The sequence below is a fragment of the Corvus cornix genome, chromosome Z (assembly GCF_000738735.6).
Source record: "Corvus cornix cornix isolate S_Up_H32 chromosome Z, ASM73873v5, whole genome shotgun sequence".
NCBI lineage: Eukaryota > Metazoa > Chordata > Aves > Passeriformes > Corvidae > Corvus > Corvus cornix.
The window spans coordinates 11,971,201-11,989,213 of NC_046357.1; the positions used below are offsets into that span (position 1 = coordinate 11,971,201).

An 18,013-nucleotide genomic window follows, 5' to 3' on the forward strand; every position below is an offset into this window, starting at 1 on the left:
CTACGCCAAATTATGTAATTGTCCATTGCAATTTCACATTTTTTAAAAATAAAAGCTGTATAAAATCTGCTGTAGATACTACACATACTTAAAAGGAATATCATGCAAAGAATTACAGACACTAGAAAACATGTTTTCTAAAATTCACATGAGCATGAACTGAATGTGAACACACAAATGAACTAAACTCGAATATTACACAATAACTAATCTAAAGTTTGTTGCATTTGTAAAGCAGTAATTTGTTAGCTCTTACCTGGGAAAAACAAAAAGGAGTCTGAAGAATTGTACTATTTTATTTGTATACTTGAATTCATTGAACACTGTCATGACACGGCATTTGTAAAGTTGGCAGTCATGAAAAACATTTGGCAATATAATGAATTCACTATTTATAAAGAAATATTTTTCACTTAACTCACAAAGCTAAGTAACTGACATAGAGGAGTTATTTGCACAATATAAGTAATTCCTTATTACAAAATTCAGATGTGGGATTAAGCCAGTGTAATTCAATAAGCCCTTTTTTATACTGCAGCAAGTTTTATAAATTGAAGTAATTTTTGCTTTCAAATTTTGACCCACTATCCCAAATAAAGAAATAAACATTTCGTTTCGTTTCAAATGCTCTAAAATGATTCTTTAAAGCAATTATTTTTCAAATTTTACGTTTTTTCCACTCTGGCTTGTCTGTTTCATCATCTTCTGGTTCCACTTCCGCAAAAACTGTTTTTGGCTGTGTTCTAGAAAATATTAAAAAGATCAGAACAGTGGTCAGACTACAATACTTTATCAGAAACTGTATTAGACAGGCACTAGACACAAACGAGATAGATACATATAGACACTTCCAAAAAAAGAGCACTCTAGACTTGTCCATTTTTTATTTTTGACATTAACCTATCAACTAACCTTCTCAGAACTGAAGAAACTTGCAGCTCACAGGCAAAAAGCACAACAAACACATGTATTTTGCAAGTATTATCTCCTCATTAGTTTACAATCAGTATCCATGTATTCTATGAATAAAATTAAGATAGATGTGAGGAACAAATACATTTACTTCAATGCTAGAAAAGCAGAGTCTCTTCATTCCATGATTTTTTTTAAAAAGAAACTTCCATTTTGATACACTATAGAACAACAGCAGCCAGTAAGTGAAAACAGAACAGTTAAGCCAGATTTCTGGCTAAGCCTATGCATGAAAAAACAGCTTCTCCTCCAGAGACTTTACCTAACACTACTGTACCACAAAAAACCTAATGACCTTCATATGAGAACACAGTGTATCTGACAGTCAAGCGTGATGGTATCAATTCCTCCACTCTTTATTTGAATTTTAAATACCGCTTAAACTTTACAAAAGTAATTATTGATTACTTTCTAAATGAATGCAGTATCAAGTAGCAATTCAATAAACTGTTTGGACATTCAGTTCCCCTGTTTTACTCTTCAATAACTGCACAGTTCCCTTTTCCAACCTAATTCTCAGCACAATCACTACAGAGCTGAAACTATTAGATTTCTGATCCTGGTTGTGCTCACCTTCTCAACATGACAAAGTATAAAATGCAGCCAAGGCAGTCATCATCTCATTACTATATTAACTAATGTTTTTGCAACAGTCTAAGGATGTGAAGCATTATTATTATTATAGCAACTGTTATTTGGCAAACTCTACACAATGCAGAAACCTTAAAAAAATTATGCCTGCCTTACATAACACAATAGGCAAAATCCAATGTTGCCTCTGACTTCAAAGAGTAATAGCAAGACATCAGCTCTTAAAGAGAAGGATTCTCCACTTGTTAACTAAGTGATCCAAAAGGCACCAAAACTAGTCAAAGAAAACTCCCCTTACATACAGGATCTTTCTATTGCCCTGCCTGCTTCTCCATCCTCCAAGCTTGCGATTGAGGAAAGGGTCATACTGATAATTCCAGAGATGGCCCTACTGCAGAGCTCTGACTGGCACGCGGTCCCTGGGTGCAGGCTGTAGCAGACCTTGCACCCAGATGAAGACCTATACTATGAAAGTTAGATGAGTCCTTCTGGTGTCCATGGAAACCAGAACTAAGATGAAAAAATATTTTCCTATTTTAAAATTTCATTATAAAATACGTACATAAACTCTCCTTAACCCATTGCTAAAGAAAGATGTAAAAAAAAAAAAAAAAAAAAAAAAAAAAAAAAAAAAAAAAAAAAAAAAAAAAAAATCAGCATTCTATCCAAACCAGACACCAGGGATGAAGGCTTTATTGGCTGAAATACTGGATTTTGCTAGCTGCTGAAGAGGAAGAATGTATGGAATCTTCTCTTTTTTCCCAGACATACTGACAGAGGTTTATTTATCCCATTTTAACAATGTACCTTCCTTTTACCCCAATAGATGAAAAGTATCTAAATGTCCCCTAGGATGACATCAGTATTAAGAGTTTCATTAGTAAAGCACAACTAACCAAGTGCAAGCCTGTAATTTCTGACCACAAACCTGCAACTGTCATAATTCAGATAGGCATTTCCAACTTAGAAGAATGAATAAATTTGTCAAACAAGCAGCAAAACCTACGTTTTTTCCAGGATAGGAGTGGTACAGAAAAAAGTCATAGACTTCAGATAATGTAAGTGTGCTACTGAGTGCAGGAAAACTGAGGTGGGGGGGAAGCAAAAAAAAAAAAAAGAAGAGAGAAACTGTACCATAATCAAGCAGTAACCAGCTAAAGCAAAAACATACAGAGGAAATCAAGTCTGCTTGCTACTTCACTTTTTAAAATTACCATGAAATAGCTGTAGCCTCAGCTGAAATGTAAACTGTTCCACCTCCACAAGCTACATAGCTGTAACTGGGGCACCTAGGGTGATTCATATGCCTGACCATTTTAAAACACTGTTTTTGTTATTGCTTTATCAGCAGTGATCACTTAATCTAATTAAAAGACAATTTTTTTCTGCTTAGTAACTACACTGGAGATAGCAAATGTAGTAGAAGTTTGCTGTATGATTAATATTTACATAAAAATTATAAAAACAATTTTTCTACTTCTAAATATTCTTATTTCTGAGTGCTAAATAATACATGTGGAAAGCTGTGTTCTTTTTCCTCATCAAATTTCTCAGTTTTATTTATCCTTGACTTTGGGGGTTGATTTCAGTTTGTTTGGGATCTGTTTGGCAGATCCCATGGCAAAATACTATGGAGGGCAAAGGGGCCTGAGGAAAGCTGGCTGATCTTTGAGGAAATCTCCTCAAAACAGATTACATTTCATCTGAAGAAAGTACAGCCTGGCAGTAGCCTGGGGTGGATGCATATGGATCTGACCATGATAAACCACGAAGTCCAAAAAGGAAGAACACAAAGGAGATGAGGACACCCTCAGCTAAGAGGAACAGAGGCGTTACATGAACACGGAGGAACAGAGTTAGGAGTGCCAAAGCCCAGATGGAACTGAAACAGAAAAGAAATGTGAGAGGCAACAACAAAGGACTTCTACAGCAACACTGACAGCCAAAAGAATGCAAAGGAAAATGTGCTTTATTGAGCAGGTAAACCACTAACATAGCATATTGAAAATGTCAAGATACTCCGTGCTTTTTTTGGCTCCTTTCTTCCCTGATAAGGTCTGTCCTCAGGCCTGCAGTACTGTTACACTACAGCAGAATCTTTGGTAGGGACTGAGACATTTCTAACAGGAAGAGGAAGGCAGAGAGTTTGTAGCTCATTGGACATGCAAAAATCCATATCAGATGGGTGGATCCAGAGGGACTGAGGGAGCTGCCCCATGTCATTGCAAGGGCACTCTGTCATCAATGAGATGTCATGCTGACTGGGAGAGATTTTCACTGGCAAGAAAAAGTAAGAATTTTTGTGAGGGGCACAAGGAGGATTTGGGGAACTACCCAACCTGAGTTCCTAGGAAAACTGTGCAATGACTCCCAGTGGAAGGCATTTCCAGATGCATAAAGGACATGAAGGTGGTAGGGAACAGGCAGCATGGACTTGCATGGGCATACTGTGCCTGCCAACCAGATTGCTAGAACAGGCTGCCCAGAGAGGTGTGGGAATTTCCATCCTTGAGGATATTTAACCTTGGTTGAGCAAGCCCCTGAACAACCCAAATCTAACTGGATCTGAGCAGCCAGATCTAAGTGAATGCACTTGAAGCTGGAGCTTGGACTAGATTACTTCAGGCATTCCCTTCCTACCTAAATTGTTCTATGATCCTGTGTTTCCACATGACTGTCAGCTGAAACCAGTATCTCATACACTGAAAAATGCATTCCTATTGTGGGTTATGGTAACAGGCTGCAAACAAAAACGGGAAAACAAACTAGCATGATTTATTTATACTATGTGCTTTCTCTTTACTTCAGTGGTTTTCAAGATATTCAGATATGCAAACCTCTAGAAAATTTCCAGGGGCCAGGAAGACTGCTTTAGAGTCACCATAATCCCTCTGGTTATGGGTTGTTTTTCTTAATTGCCTTTCGAGGATCCAGTAAAAGTAGCTCATTGACACGGACTAGCAGATAAATAATACTGCTGCAGCAAAACCAGCTGGAGATGACAACTACATATCACAACATGTGACTCATGTCAAAGTAACTTTTGAAATTTGTGTTTATATTGCACAGAAGCGAAGAAAAAAGATTTTCAAGCATGCTTGGAAACCAGAATAATGCCATAAAGGTCCTTTTCAGACTGAAAAGTTAAGGTTTTCAGCATCAGGCACCTTTTTTGTTTCTTTACCCCACCAACCATCCTAACTCTTCCCTAAATCTCAGGGGCTCCCCTCTCAAAACTACCAATTTACAAAAAAAGATTTAGGATAAATATACCAAGGCATATCAACAAGGGTGCTGTTACAAGACATTCTGTTCAGTCCTGATTCTTCAACTAATGATACTTGAGCCATTACATGACTAACACTTCACACACTGGCACTGCCTTTGAGAAAAAGTTCAGTGAACACAACACAGCTACAGACTCTTGCTTCAAGTCATTCCCTTTTGACAGTGACAAGCAGCAATCAAAAAGACTGCAAAATAGAGGCAACATCACTGAAATGAAAGGTATTTTCAAGAACTCCAGTTTACCTTGTTGAAGAGGGAAATTTCACCCTCACTTTCTCTCTGGTACAGAAGAAAGCTGCATTTGGGCCTGATTAGACAATGCTTAGTAATTCCTGCTGATCCTTCAGAGGGACATCTGAAGTCATTATAGTATATCTGTACAGCTGTGTTAAAACAAACAGCTCACAAAGAATGTAATTTTCAAACATTTACAACTGATGCCTCAAGTTCCTTTCCTGTAGTTCTTTACTTGAAATCTTCAATCTGTCCTTCCTTTCCTTTCACTCCAGTGGAATGGCTCTTGCCAAGGACTCTAACAAGCTTTTTACTGAGAAATCTCAAGATCTTTTCCTTATCCTCATCCATTATGACTTTTCTGCTGTGTTGATCACATCTTATTTGACACTTTATTCATACTGGGCTTTGGTGACATGTCATCTCCTGATTCAGCATCCCCAGCATCCTTTTCAGCAGCATCTGTTTTTCACCCATTCTTTTGCCTCTTACTTACTTCTGCCTCCTTTCTGACTCAAATGTCAGGTGAAACGGAAAGGTCAAGATAATGATAACAAGCTTGAAAAACTTTTCAAGTGATAAATAATGCAAATGAATATTTGGCTTCAAGAGTAAATTAGGCACCTTTAGCTCTAAAAAAAAGGATATATTTTTACATAGAATGCATAAACTAACAGCAGAAGTCATGTGTTTCTTACAAGATTTATTGAAGTGAAAATCATAGAATGGTTTGGGTTGGAAGGGACGTTAAAGATCATCCAGCTCCAACCCCCCTGCCATGGGCAGGGACACCTTCCACTAGATCAGGTTGCTCAGAGCCTCATCCAACCTGGCCTTGAACACTGCCAGGGACGGTGCACCCACAACTTGTCTGGGCAACCTGTTCTGCGCCTCATCACCCTCTGAGTAAAGAATTCCTTTGTAACATCTAATCTAAATCTCTCCTTTTTTATATTAAAACCATTCCCCCTTGTCCAGTCACTACCTACCCTTGTAAAAATGTCACTCTCCCTCATATACAATTAGAAAAGCATTAAATCAGTTAACTGATTCAGAATGACTTAACCAGTATGGATCAGGAACAGAGAAACTCCAATCCAGTCATCATATTCCAAGTTATAAAAACTGATTAACCACAAGAAGATAATTTCTTAATCTTCTCAGTCTAAAATTATTTTTCATAACTGGAAGTGGAGAAAATTATGTAATTATAGTTTCCTTACACATTCTCTGAAGAAAATGTGTAAGGAAACTACAGTTTCACTGAACATGAGTGAAAACTTTATGTGCATGGACAGCACAGGACCAAAAGCCTTGTCAAACAAAAGATGTATCAAGTGGATAGTTTTATACTATGTTTAAGTAAAAATTTACTACAGGAAATGTGGAAAAACTGGCATCAGAAGAGTAAAGTAGTAAAAGAATAAACACCATTTTAAAAAATGAAACATACTGCATGTATGGTTTTTAGGTCTTAAGACAGTATATGATTTTAAGAAAGTATCAGAATATCACCTTTCCTACCTCTATAGTGTAACTTATGCTATAGCTAAAGCAGCTGTCCAATATACAAACCAATATTGCATGATAATTCATATCAATTACTTGCAATTTGCATATTTTATTAAATGTAAGTCCGTAAGTACATCTGTAAGATGCATTTTATATACAGGTTAAATATACATGCTCTTTAAAGTCAGACGTAGGATATTACTATAATATTATATATTATTATATTTCATATATTATATTATAATAGCACAGCTTTTTGTGGCTGTTAATATAGACCTGAATTTCTGAAAACTAAGAGCGTGACACAGTAAGAAAATTTCTGCATTTCATTGTCTTAAATATTATTAGTATTAATATTAGTGTCATTATTAATAGTATTATTATTGTGTTATTATTATTATTATTAATTATTATTGTTTGGGGGGTTTTTATGCTCTTTGCACAGAGATATCTGAAAGTCAAGCTTTTAAAGCAAGCATAATGGCAGCTTCACTAGGATGAGATTTATCAGCTGACAAAGTCATCAAGGCAGCATGCTGCTGGCTGCAGTCCAATTCCCCCACATACATATCACCGGCTGGTGTGTAAGTTAATAGCAGTCTGGACTTGCATCCTGCCCACTTCTCAGCCAGCTCTCCTCTTCCCCTGCAGCCACATCTTTAACAAGGGACTGTAATGAGATCTGGCCACCTGACACAGTAAGCCTCCTGTAACACAGCTTTGTCTTAAAACTTTCATGTCTACTACATTCCAGGTGTCAGGGATGAAACTTAGTATACAATCAATGAAGTTACTTAAGCCAAAAGTATGCTGAGGTATCTATCTACCTGATGGAATGTGTGATTGCATGTACTTTTGAGAATGGATTCCTCAAATAAAACCAGATGCCTACACATTCCAAGTACATTTCCTCTCTAGTAATCATGAGCTCTCAAACAATTAAAAAATCAATATTTAGCACACTAATTACAACAATTGCTACAGAATTGGGCTTTCAAACATTGCATCTTTGGTACCAAGAGTGATACTGTATAATGCCTTGGTTTGATGTACAAATGCCATACTTATCAATTACCAGTGTGCCATACTTACTAATTACCCAATCCAAAGTCAGGCTGGGTCACTGACATTCTCAAGCTGCTTTGGAACAGTTATTTAGTTATCTCTGTGAACATGTGGGTCAAGTCAGAAAACAGATGTCACCATCAGAAGCAAGCTGTGATTCTTAGTATATTTCTAGTTTCTGGAAAAAGGTGGTGATTGATTCAGCTACAGAGCCGAACACCAATAAAGAAAGTAATCAGGAAAATACTAATGAATGTACAGCTTTGGACATAGAACACTGGGGTGCAAAAAAAACGTAATTCATTATTGGCATACTGTTCTGTGAAGACTGTTTCAGCTCTTCAAAATGTTTTCCTTACGCATTTTGAAAACACTGCTTGACACTATTTTGTGAAAAAAGCTCCCTCAATGATAATAAAATATGACAATTCTACTAATTTCTAAAGTGTTCGTTTCAGTTCATTAGTATGAAATGCATTTATGTAGTACTTATTTCTATACTATTGTATATTAATTGTTTGTATTTAATTGTTTAAATGTATTTATTTTTAGGAAAAAAACTCCTTGGCTAGAAAGCATTCAAGAAGCACAATCTTCATTTTAATATATGCACACAAATACCACACTCACACATACAATTTAAATTGAATAAAGTACTGTCTGTGGGATTGCCAAGGTTTTACTAAAAAATCTTTTTGAGGTTCTTTAATTTATGTAACAACTGAAAACTTACTTCTTTATGTAGAATTTTTGGTAGGAGATTTTATCAGTGCAATTTTTAATATTGCTGTACCTTTAAAACCAAGTTAATTCAGGCAGTTACTTGGATCCTCATGTAGGAAAAATTCAGATAAAAACTTATGATAGTTGAGAAATCATCCTGTCATAACACCAAGTAAATATTTTGAAGGTTTAACCTAAGAATCAGTCAGAACTAGAGGGCATATTGGAAAATTATCCCAATGTATCAGTGGGATAGTACCCTATTAAAAGGTATATTGCAATTTTAGGCATGGATTTGGAGAAGATTCTAAACTCAAATCAACTTTGCAAGCTTCAAAATAACTTCTAGCACTAGCAGGTACATTTTAAAAGTGGAAATATGAAATTTCAACAATTCAACCTCCTGGAAACTCGTATCTTCATAAAAGAGTATATTCTTGGTTTACGTATTTGTGGCAGCAATCCAAAAAAAGGCAAAGTATAGCATTAAAAATGTCTCTTCTATTTTAACTAAACTCCTATTGGCCTCTAGAAATGTTACTTGTATTCCTAATTGGTGCCTTACTTAGCATATGCTGGAGCCACCCAGTATGGATTCTCCTCTGCTTCCTTCGCGTGACGTAAGATGGCCTCTCGAGGGTTGCTGTCGTCTGTCTTGTCCAAGGCAATGTTCTTGACTATATATGATGACAGGGTGACCCCATGAGTCCCAACACGGCCGCCACGACCTGTGGCACGAAGAGAAAAATATTTAAGAAATATGCAGAGTCTACTATGGTGATCTGATACAATGAGGTTATTTAATGCTATAGGAAGGGTTTAACTTAGAGCTCCATTCAGGCGGGTGTTCTGCTGATTATGTAACTCAAAGTAAGCCATTGTGATTACTAATTTTTTGTAGGCAAGCACTCCAATGAGACATCAATGTCTTAAAGTGCTGGATCTAGGGAGTAGAGTCACCACCCAAAAAATGCAAATCCAAATGAGTGTAGAACCAAAACATGATGGCCCCTTCAGCATACGACACTCTAAAATGATTATGCCTAGATTACCTGCTCCTGCTACTGGAGGTTCAGGTTTGTGAGACTTCATGGGGTCCAACCTATCCTTCTCCAGCTGTTTCCTCGTGCTTCGTTGTCGTGGTTCACGGAACATCGGAAGCGCATGGGCTGAAGGGTCACAATTTGGAGAAAATTAAATGTTATAAATTCCACTTTCCTTTTAACATCTTCAATACAAAGAGTTGGGTTCTTTCTTGCAATGGAAAAAGTGGCAGGAGCAGCCTCGCAGTAATCCTATATCCAAACAATGGTTTACTGAGTTGTACTTTCAGGGGTTTCTTTCTGCTGAATTTTTCAAAGATGAAAACAGTCTGATACCAGGGTTCCTTCAGGCAGGAGCCTCTCCTCTGAAATGCTGTTTCCATAATTTATGTGTATTTCATTCATATCTCTGTCATTCAGTTCTCAACATTAGCATTGTGACCAACCACTTACTCTTTTCTGAACCTCCCATGTTTCTAAAGCCTTCTCATGTGCTCAGAGCATGACAAGGCACTTGATACATTCTTGGATATGACAAAGAGTGGAGCGGAAACCCCTCAATGATTCCAAATGTAATTTTATGCTTATGAAGTCACAATCATGTTCTTTCTAAAATAATAAGATTACTCACCATTGGAAAAATAACATAACTGAGGCAGTCTGCCTAAATTGTAAGGATTTAAAATTTCTATTTCCTCATAAAAGTGCTATCTTCAATCACAGTAATGGCTTTGATCCACTCAGACAAGAGACTCATTTGTTAGCAACAGAGAAACACCATGTTAATGGACATGGTTTTCTTGCAGAGAAGTTTATATCTCACATGCAGGTGTGCTCATTGCTGCTATTTCCCAAAATAAGGGAAATTGTGTCAGGGCCAAATGATCCAATAAAGACAAAAAATAATCAAACGGATCTTAAATTTAGGAACATTCAGGTACCTATCAGCTTGAGTTTTCAGTTTATTTCTGTAGGCCTCTTCAATTTATTAGACTGAGTGAAGTCACAGACAGGTGACACACAGTAGATCTTTTGAAACAATTTTTGCAGATTTCTTTAAGTATGAAATGCCAAGGACAATTTTCTGCCAAGCACTAAGCTTGATCAGTTTCCACAGAGCATCTGAGGTGACTAATGCACAGATCCAAGCTTTTGCCATTTGTGGAGTCAAGGTTGTCTAAGGAAAACCAGGCTGTGTATTTCTGTGTTTTAAAAGTGACACTTAATCCCTGAAAACAACATTCCTGCATTTTAAGTAGCCATTGCAGGCAATTCTCATATTAAGGAGCAACAAGAAATCTGAAGGAAAAGAAAAAAAAAAAAAAGAGAAAGAGGGGAGAAAAAAGAGAAGAAAAAAGAGAAGAAAAAAAGGGTCAGTTCACTTTGCAAAAGCACTTTGGAGATATTCGGGTATTCCCAGTTCTGTCTGTAACTTAAAAGACAGACATCTAACCTCTGAAAAGTTTCCAAAATATGCAAAAAACTTAAACATTTGCTGAGCAAATCCTTACAACATTTTTCTGCATTACTGTATATGGAAACATCCTTGTTTAGTTTCAAAATGATGTGGAAGAAACAGTTAAACAGCTAGAAATCAGTGACGAAATCCCAAAAATTTGCATAACTTGGACCTATATCTTTCAATGACATTTATAAATGCCATTGAACACACAAGTTTCACTGGATTTTAAGCAGAATTTTCTTTAAAAAAATCACAGTTCTTTAGAGTATAAACACTAATGACAGTGCACACGAAGCATTACAGTGAAGGATCTTATAAGGATGGATTAAGAGCACCCCATGAAGATAAATAGCCCTGATCTTTGGCAGTTGCTGCTTAAGTTTACCCTAAAAACTGGAGCTGGACATCTGCAGCAGTATGGTAGGTTGGAGACAGCTGTGGCTAGAAAGTGCCCAAGATGGGAACCCAGAACCAAAGTGCCTTGATATAGGTCTAGTTACCAAGACTGCCCAAACCTTCTCACTCTAAACCTCTTTTTGTTTATTATGCTGCCAAACAACTTGTTCATTCTAGAAAAAATGGTTTCAGTATGTGTAAAACCAAGCTTACTAGAAATCAGAGCTGAACACCCTGGAACTGAAAGAGGATGAAGAGAAGCAAGACGGCACAACTGTGTGACTGTTCTTATTTCACATGAGGAAACACTACATAGGGCAATGCTAATGGGGAGGGTCAAGACCCCTCAGTTAATCCTCTCTTTCCACTGTAAAATTTGTCACTGGGAAAAGACAGATGATTAAACATTTTATAGAAGCAACGATAACTATTTTTTATGCATCAGTGAGCCTTAGTATGAACATAAGGTCTTAAAAACCCCTAAGGCTAGGGATAGCTAAGCTGTCTAAAACCCTATATAACTTGGGTTAAGTTATAAATTTGGAAAAACCATTTGGTATTTGTTCAAGACTTCTCTCTCATCTCTGATTTTGTCACTGGTACTGCAAAGTGGCAAAACTCTTCCTAAACCCATCTACACTCCACAATTAAGCAAAATGGAAGATTTACGAAAGCTCCAAAATTTTGGAGGCTTTCAGGAGCACAACCTATCAAGAAATCAACCATTATGAACAACTTTACAGAGCATACGGAATGTATATACCTTTCTGGTTGTGCAACACTACAAAAATTTTGTATGAAGCACCAATATATGATATCAATGATCAATGCTTAATGAAAGACTTTTTAGAGGAGAAGAGATAAAGCTAAATGATCTGCAAATCATTTCAAACCCAAGAATGAGCTAGGGATGCTGTTATAAAGATATGTTTAAATTTCTTACGTGTTATAATGTAATCCTGTGTGAGAGTCTCTGCTTGTCTCTCTTTTCGTTTTGTTTTGACCACGCATAATTTTGCTCCCCTACGAGGAAACAGAGCAGTTCAGTTAGTCTGTTTATATCAAACAGAAATCCGTTTTTATTCAAGACAGTCTCAACAAAATTACACAGCACTCTAAATATTCATGAATGTCTGTATCTTTGCCTGTTCATGCTCATGTGAAGGAGGGTAGAGAGATTATAGTGTTTCTGTTACAGAGCAGTTTATATGACATGCAGAAATAAGGGTGGAAGATTCATTTCACACTTCATTTGTCCACAGTACTTTAGTGTGCACATTGGAAGTGCTGCTCTCCAAACTTGGGCACTCGTTTGCCTCTGGTATTATTCTTTCTAAGCAGCAGAGGTGGCAGTTATCTAACCAGGTGTCTGTAACACTAAGGCAGGAAAGACTGCATAAGCCTGGCGGCAGCAAGATTGATTTAAACCAGTAGTATTTTCCTCCTCATGGTAAATAAGAGGAAACAAACCAGTCACAAAACTGCGCTAGGGCTCTGTGGTCCAAACAATGATGATCAATTCTCTTGTTCTCTAAACTGACAAAACCAGAAAAACAAAACTTACTTCTGATAATCTTGTAAACCAGAGTTTATCTTCACATCCAAGTGCCCAAGTGACAGTAAGTATCCAGAAAACATTAACTGTAACACAGTTTGGTTTTGGGTGCCAGCAGAACAAAGATGGCACATACAGGGGAAACAACTTATTTATCCCACTCAGTATCAAAGAATTGTACATTTCCTCCAGACTGACAGGAAGGAAGCATTCCCCAGTTCTCCAGCCAACCCAGATGGTAAAGGCAAATGAATTGCAAAACAAGTATTTATAGGCTACTTAGGTCCTCTTCATCTTAGGCTGGCAAGCCACCTTCTGATAAATCAGTACCACCTTTCCCTTAGATGTACAGGCAAAATCCACGTCATAAATAAGGGTGGCAAGGAAGACTAGAAGAAAGGTGGGGATGTACTTCCTTGCTTTACACCTTGTCAAACTGTGTCTTCCAGTATTACTTCACCAGCACTGAAGTTTATGCTTCTAAACAAGATTTTTACTTCAGGAAAAAAATATGCATTAAAAATACATGACTAAATACCATAAATACCCATTCAGTCACACTTCCTCAGCAACCTCCAAGAGACAGGATGAAAGGGTGGTTATTCCTACTGCAGGTTTCATGCAATTAAAAAATGAAAGCATTTGTAAATTCAGGTAGAATAGTCAGCATACTGCAACAGAAAAAGCTCAGAGGAAAAAGTGCCACTCTTCATAAGTAAACATTCTGGGTTATTTTTTTTTCTCTTTCTACTGTTGCTAAATAAGTGTAACTCTGCAAAACAAATGTTACTAAACCAGGTTTTCTCATTTCTTAGTATAATCACTGAATCACACAATCAGGCTAAATTTGTGAAAACAACCATAATAAAACACAATTACATACCTCTGGCTTTTGACAGGATCATAGTACACTTTGGCTAAACCATTTCCAGTACCAACCATGATCTGGTTGAGCTTGGGATGCCAAAGGCAACGCACGACACTCTGAAATGAAGTGAGATATTGACAGTTAGTTGGTCACTCATCTGGACCTTAGAATTAATATTCACATTGTCAGAGAGTGCATCACACTGTAGTTGGACCAAGCTTAAGCACATGAATGAGCATGTGAATATGTGAATGAATAACTCCAGAGTAGAATACAATGTAAAAGGAGTGTCAACACAAGGATGTAGGCAGGGAAGGAAGTAAAAATTGGTGACAGGGTGATAACCAGTGGTTTCCACAGATAATCTGTTGCCAGGGTCTTCATGGGCATATTGGAAATGGAAAGTTAGAGAGGAATTTGAGGAGAACAATTAAGCTTCAGATATGATACAGTGATCCAGGCCTTCATGACTTTTGTGTTCTTATTTTTAATTCTTAATTCTCCCACTTCATTCATCACCTTATCTGTTTTTTCCCTTCTTGTCATACACTGTTGACCTTTCACTTGCTCACTGCAGAAACGGAAGAGATGCTGATTTTCACTCTTGCTTCTTTGTTACCCACAACACTAAGAACTTGGTATTTGAAACCAATGTCTCACAGTACTGTCACCCTTCTGGTCATCAGCGAAACTCATTTTCAGACATTAAGAGTATTGTTCTACATGTGACTTTGAATCTCCATGTGAGTACTGTTTTCAGTCTGATTCAGCAGCACAGAAACTCTTAAGACTCAAACTTCTGACTTGAGAGAACCAAAGCGGGCACAATCTCCCACAGAGGACAACCTGTCTCATCAAAAACACAAAAGAAAGTATCTATTTTTGACAGACAGTGATGCCTTAAAGGGATAGCGTCCAAGGCTGAAGTTTGTTTGTGCTACTTATGTAATAAATGTATTCAGAGCTAGCAAGATACATTATCCTGTTAGTATTTCATGGAACAATGCTCCCTTTTCTAGCCTTGCCTTTCTTCTCCCTCCACTTCCCACTGCATGTTCCATACTATTTCTGGTTTTGTCAGACTCCATTTTTTTGAATGCTAGGAGGCACATAACATTAAAAATGCTGAAAAAATCCTGAAGCCCATTCAGCCATTATGAATCAGAACTTCATTTTACCACAAGATGATGCATGACACTCCTCTGAGCTGTTTTTTTGCTTTGTGTTCTTGTTTCAAGAAAAACTGAGTGAGATAAGTTTCATTAATCAAATAGTCATTCTTTACAAGGTTCCCCAGCAGAGTATCCTCCTTCTACATACACACAACATACAACATTACTTCCCATTTACTTACAGGTACAAATAAACCTGGCTTGCTTATTACAAGACAACTACAAAACAACATTTTTAGAGGTAAATCTGAGGTACACAATAGGTAAGTTATTAATAGATAAGCTATTAATAGATAAGTTATAAGCTAACAAGTTGTTTGACTTAAGTAAGAGTCTTACATACTGTTATGTAATGCTCAAAATGCTAAAGTAACTCTAAAACACCAAAGCTACTAACAAGTATTGAAGGTCAAAGGTGGGTGGCCTTTTCTTTTATTAATATTTATTGCATGTGGTTAGCCAGCCTTTTTAAACTCTGTAGTTAATGTGGTTCTCCACTTTCTACTGTCAAGTAAATGTATTTTATAGCATGGTAGTGGATACCAGCCAACAAAAACAAGCCTGAGACAGTGTGGCTGTCTGATGGGGTTTGCTGAGTTTCTAACTTGTCAAACATGCACAGCACACTTAAAACCACCATGGCACGTGCTACAGTGCAGGCAAAAGAAACTGCCATTAAATGTAGCCCTATAAATCTTCTGAAACTGTAAAACGTCCCCAGAATACAATGTGTTAAAAACTAAACAAACTCAAGCTCTGAACATGTAGTAATTTTATTAATCCACTGGCATATAAACCTACTTTATAAGTAGTAATAAAAACTATTTATGTGGTTTTCACATTATTTTAGAAACTAACAATACTTCAAAAATACCGAAATGCTGAATTCCTGAACTATATCCTAAAAAATTTTCCCAATCATATAATCCTAAAGAAGTGAAAATTCTAATCAACTGTATAACAAAGGGATCATTGTAGGCTAGGTCTTAACACTGGGAGGGAAGGGTAAGGAGAATCTTTATCACACAAAAATAATTAACACTTAAAGAGCATTTATTTGATGCCTCTAACTTCTCACTGCTTCCACTTAGAATAACTCAGGGACACATATTTATCACTGGAAATGCTAAACATCAAATTCCATCTCAAAGTAGGTCCTACCTCCCAGCTCTCCAGGCAAGTAAGTATGTTAATTGCAGACAAATAACTGGTTTCCTGCCTTTGCTTACGTGTGCACGTAGGTAGGTACCCACCTACTGATACTGAATTTTACACAACTCCAGAATGGCTGTGGTTGGAAGAGAGGTCTGGAGATGACTAATTCAACCATCCTGCTCCTAGCATAGTCAGATACTACAGACAGCTCAGGTTATCACCCAGCTTGGTTTTTATTATTTCTCAGGATGAAGACTCAACAGCCTCTTTCAGCAACCTGTTTCAGTGTCCAACCAGTCCTACCATAAAAAAACCAAAAACCCAACCACAAACCTCAAATAATTTATTTTGTTTAAAACAAGAAAAACCTATGTATATTCTGAAAACAAAAAAATTCCAGGTCATAGCTGAGCAAATGGAAAGTATCTTATAACAAATAAGAATGATAAAATGCAGAATGTATCATCACATAAACATCTTCAACATTTGAAAAAAGGATTTCTGTGATGGCTGGATGTTTTGGACACTATGCTTTTGGAGCATGAAGTCCCAGAAGCCTGTCACAAAACCCCTGAAAATAATTTTTCCATAGATTGATGTGGCCAGCTTTGTGATTATAAGAAAATTACAAAAGATAATTACTAGTAATGATTTAAAAGCTGTTTTGTACTTTTGCTGCTGCAAAAGCATTAAGTTCTTGAAATGAAATCAATCTGAAAAGTCTTTGGCAATGTCTATTGCATATACAAACACAGTAGCTTACATTGGGAAATCCTGAGAAAACATTCTGAAAATATTTTTGTGAAGTCAGATGAGGAAAATATTAAAAATATTATCCAAAAGAGAAGAACTCTAAATTTACCTTCCTGACTCTCACCGTTAGAACAGATTCAGTGGGTGTCAATGACAGACACAATGAGAGTAGGCAGCTCTGGGGTGGTTCCTAAATAGTCTCAGCCCTATCAGTCTGTTCTCACCTGCGTGTTTCCCCTTTGAATCATAGAAGCAGAGCTGCTGCTGCAGGTAAACAGTAAACACCACCAAATAATTTTTCTGTCAGGTTATTCTCCATCTAGGTGAGCTCACTAGGCAACTACACACACAGCTTTCCTGGTACCGTGCAAGTAATAGTGCTTTGACATGAGTTAACAGCAGTGTCTCTAAATGAGAAACTGAAGCCTCGTTTTCTGTAACACAGAATGGTACATTTATTCTGGCCTAGGAACATAGCCCTGTGTTAAACAGGCACAGTGAAGAATAACTAAAGCAGATTTGTCAGCAAGCAAAAGCTAACTACTTCAACTGAAACTGTCCAGAGCACTTAGGCAACACCCTGACAGGAGTAAACAATGCAGAGAGGGCATTTTACAAGGTCAGCAAGAAAAGATTAAAATGATTTGTGGCATAGGAGTGGAAAATTTACCCCCTAAGATGAAACCATGAAGCTGGTAAGGTCATAAAACTACAGAGTGATGTCAAAGACTGAAAGAATTTTCCTGGATCTTTGCTTATAAAGATGGTTCAAGACTGCAGCAGCGAAGGTGAAGTTCAGTTCCCTGGGCCACACTTCAGACAAAAACATTCAGGTTTAGAGTGTGGATAGAGCTGGTCCAGGATGGGAAGAGAAGTCTCAGAGGGGTCAGTACAGGTTGGGGGCAGGAAAGAAAGGTTAATAATTTCTAGTAAGGGGGACTATGAATGGTTTGAGATGACACATCGGCAGTGATTATGTGGATTGTAAGAAGCTTTGAAGAGGACACATTGTGATAAAACATAAAGAAAAAAAACATGAATGAGCTAATGCAGCAAGTATTCCTAGTTCCTATGAATTACAGAGTACATACAGTCTTCACATGAATATTACATCTTAGACCTAAAATATTTTTCTGCAGCATTCCAGAGCCTGAGCAGTCACTTAATCTTACTAGTATCTTTTGAATCTACCAAAATGTGAGGTTGCCCATTATGTACAAAATA

At 37.1% G+C, this 18,013-nt stretch overlaps 1 protein-coding gene across 2 annotated transcripts in view; it reads right to left on the reverse strand.

Moving 5' to 3' along the window:
• Nucleotides 1–275: 275 nt before the first annotated feature.
• The window catches only part of WDR70 (WD repeat domain 70), a 129,468-nt gene continuing 111,730 nt past the window's right edge, over nucleotides 276–18,013 (reverse strand). For both annotated transcript variants that reach the window (XM_010395184.1, XM_039566679.1), the window contains 5 exons: nucleotides 13,725–13,825; nucleotides 12,230–12,309; nucleotides 9,438–9,554; nucleotides 8,951–9,113; nucleotides 276–743 (listed from right to left, as the gene is read on the reverse strand). In XM_010395184.1, coding sequence (XP_010393486.1) covers nucleotides 659–743; nucleotides 8,951–9,113; nucleotides 9,438–9,554; nucleotides 12,230–12,309; nucleotides 13,725–13,825 — 546 coding nt within the window. In that variant the 3' untranslated portion in view covers nucleotides 276–658. The remainder of the gene's footprint in view (nucleotides 744–8,950; nucleotides 9,114–9,437; nucleotides 9,555–12,229; nucleotides 12,310–13,724; nucleotides 13,826–18,013) is intronic.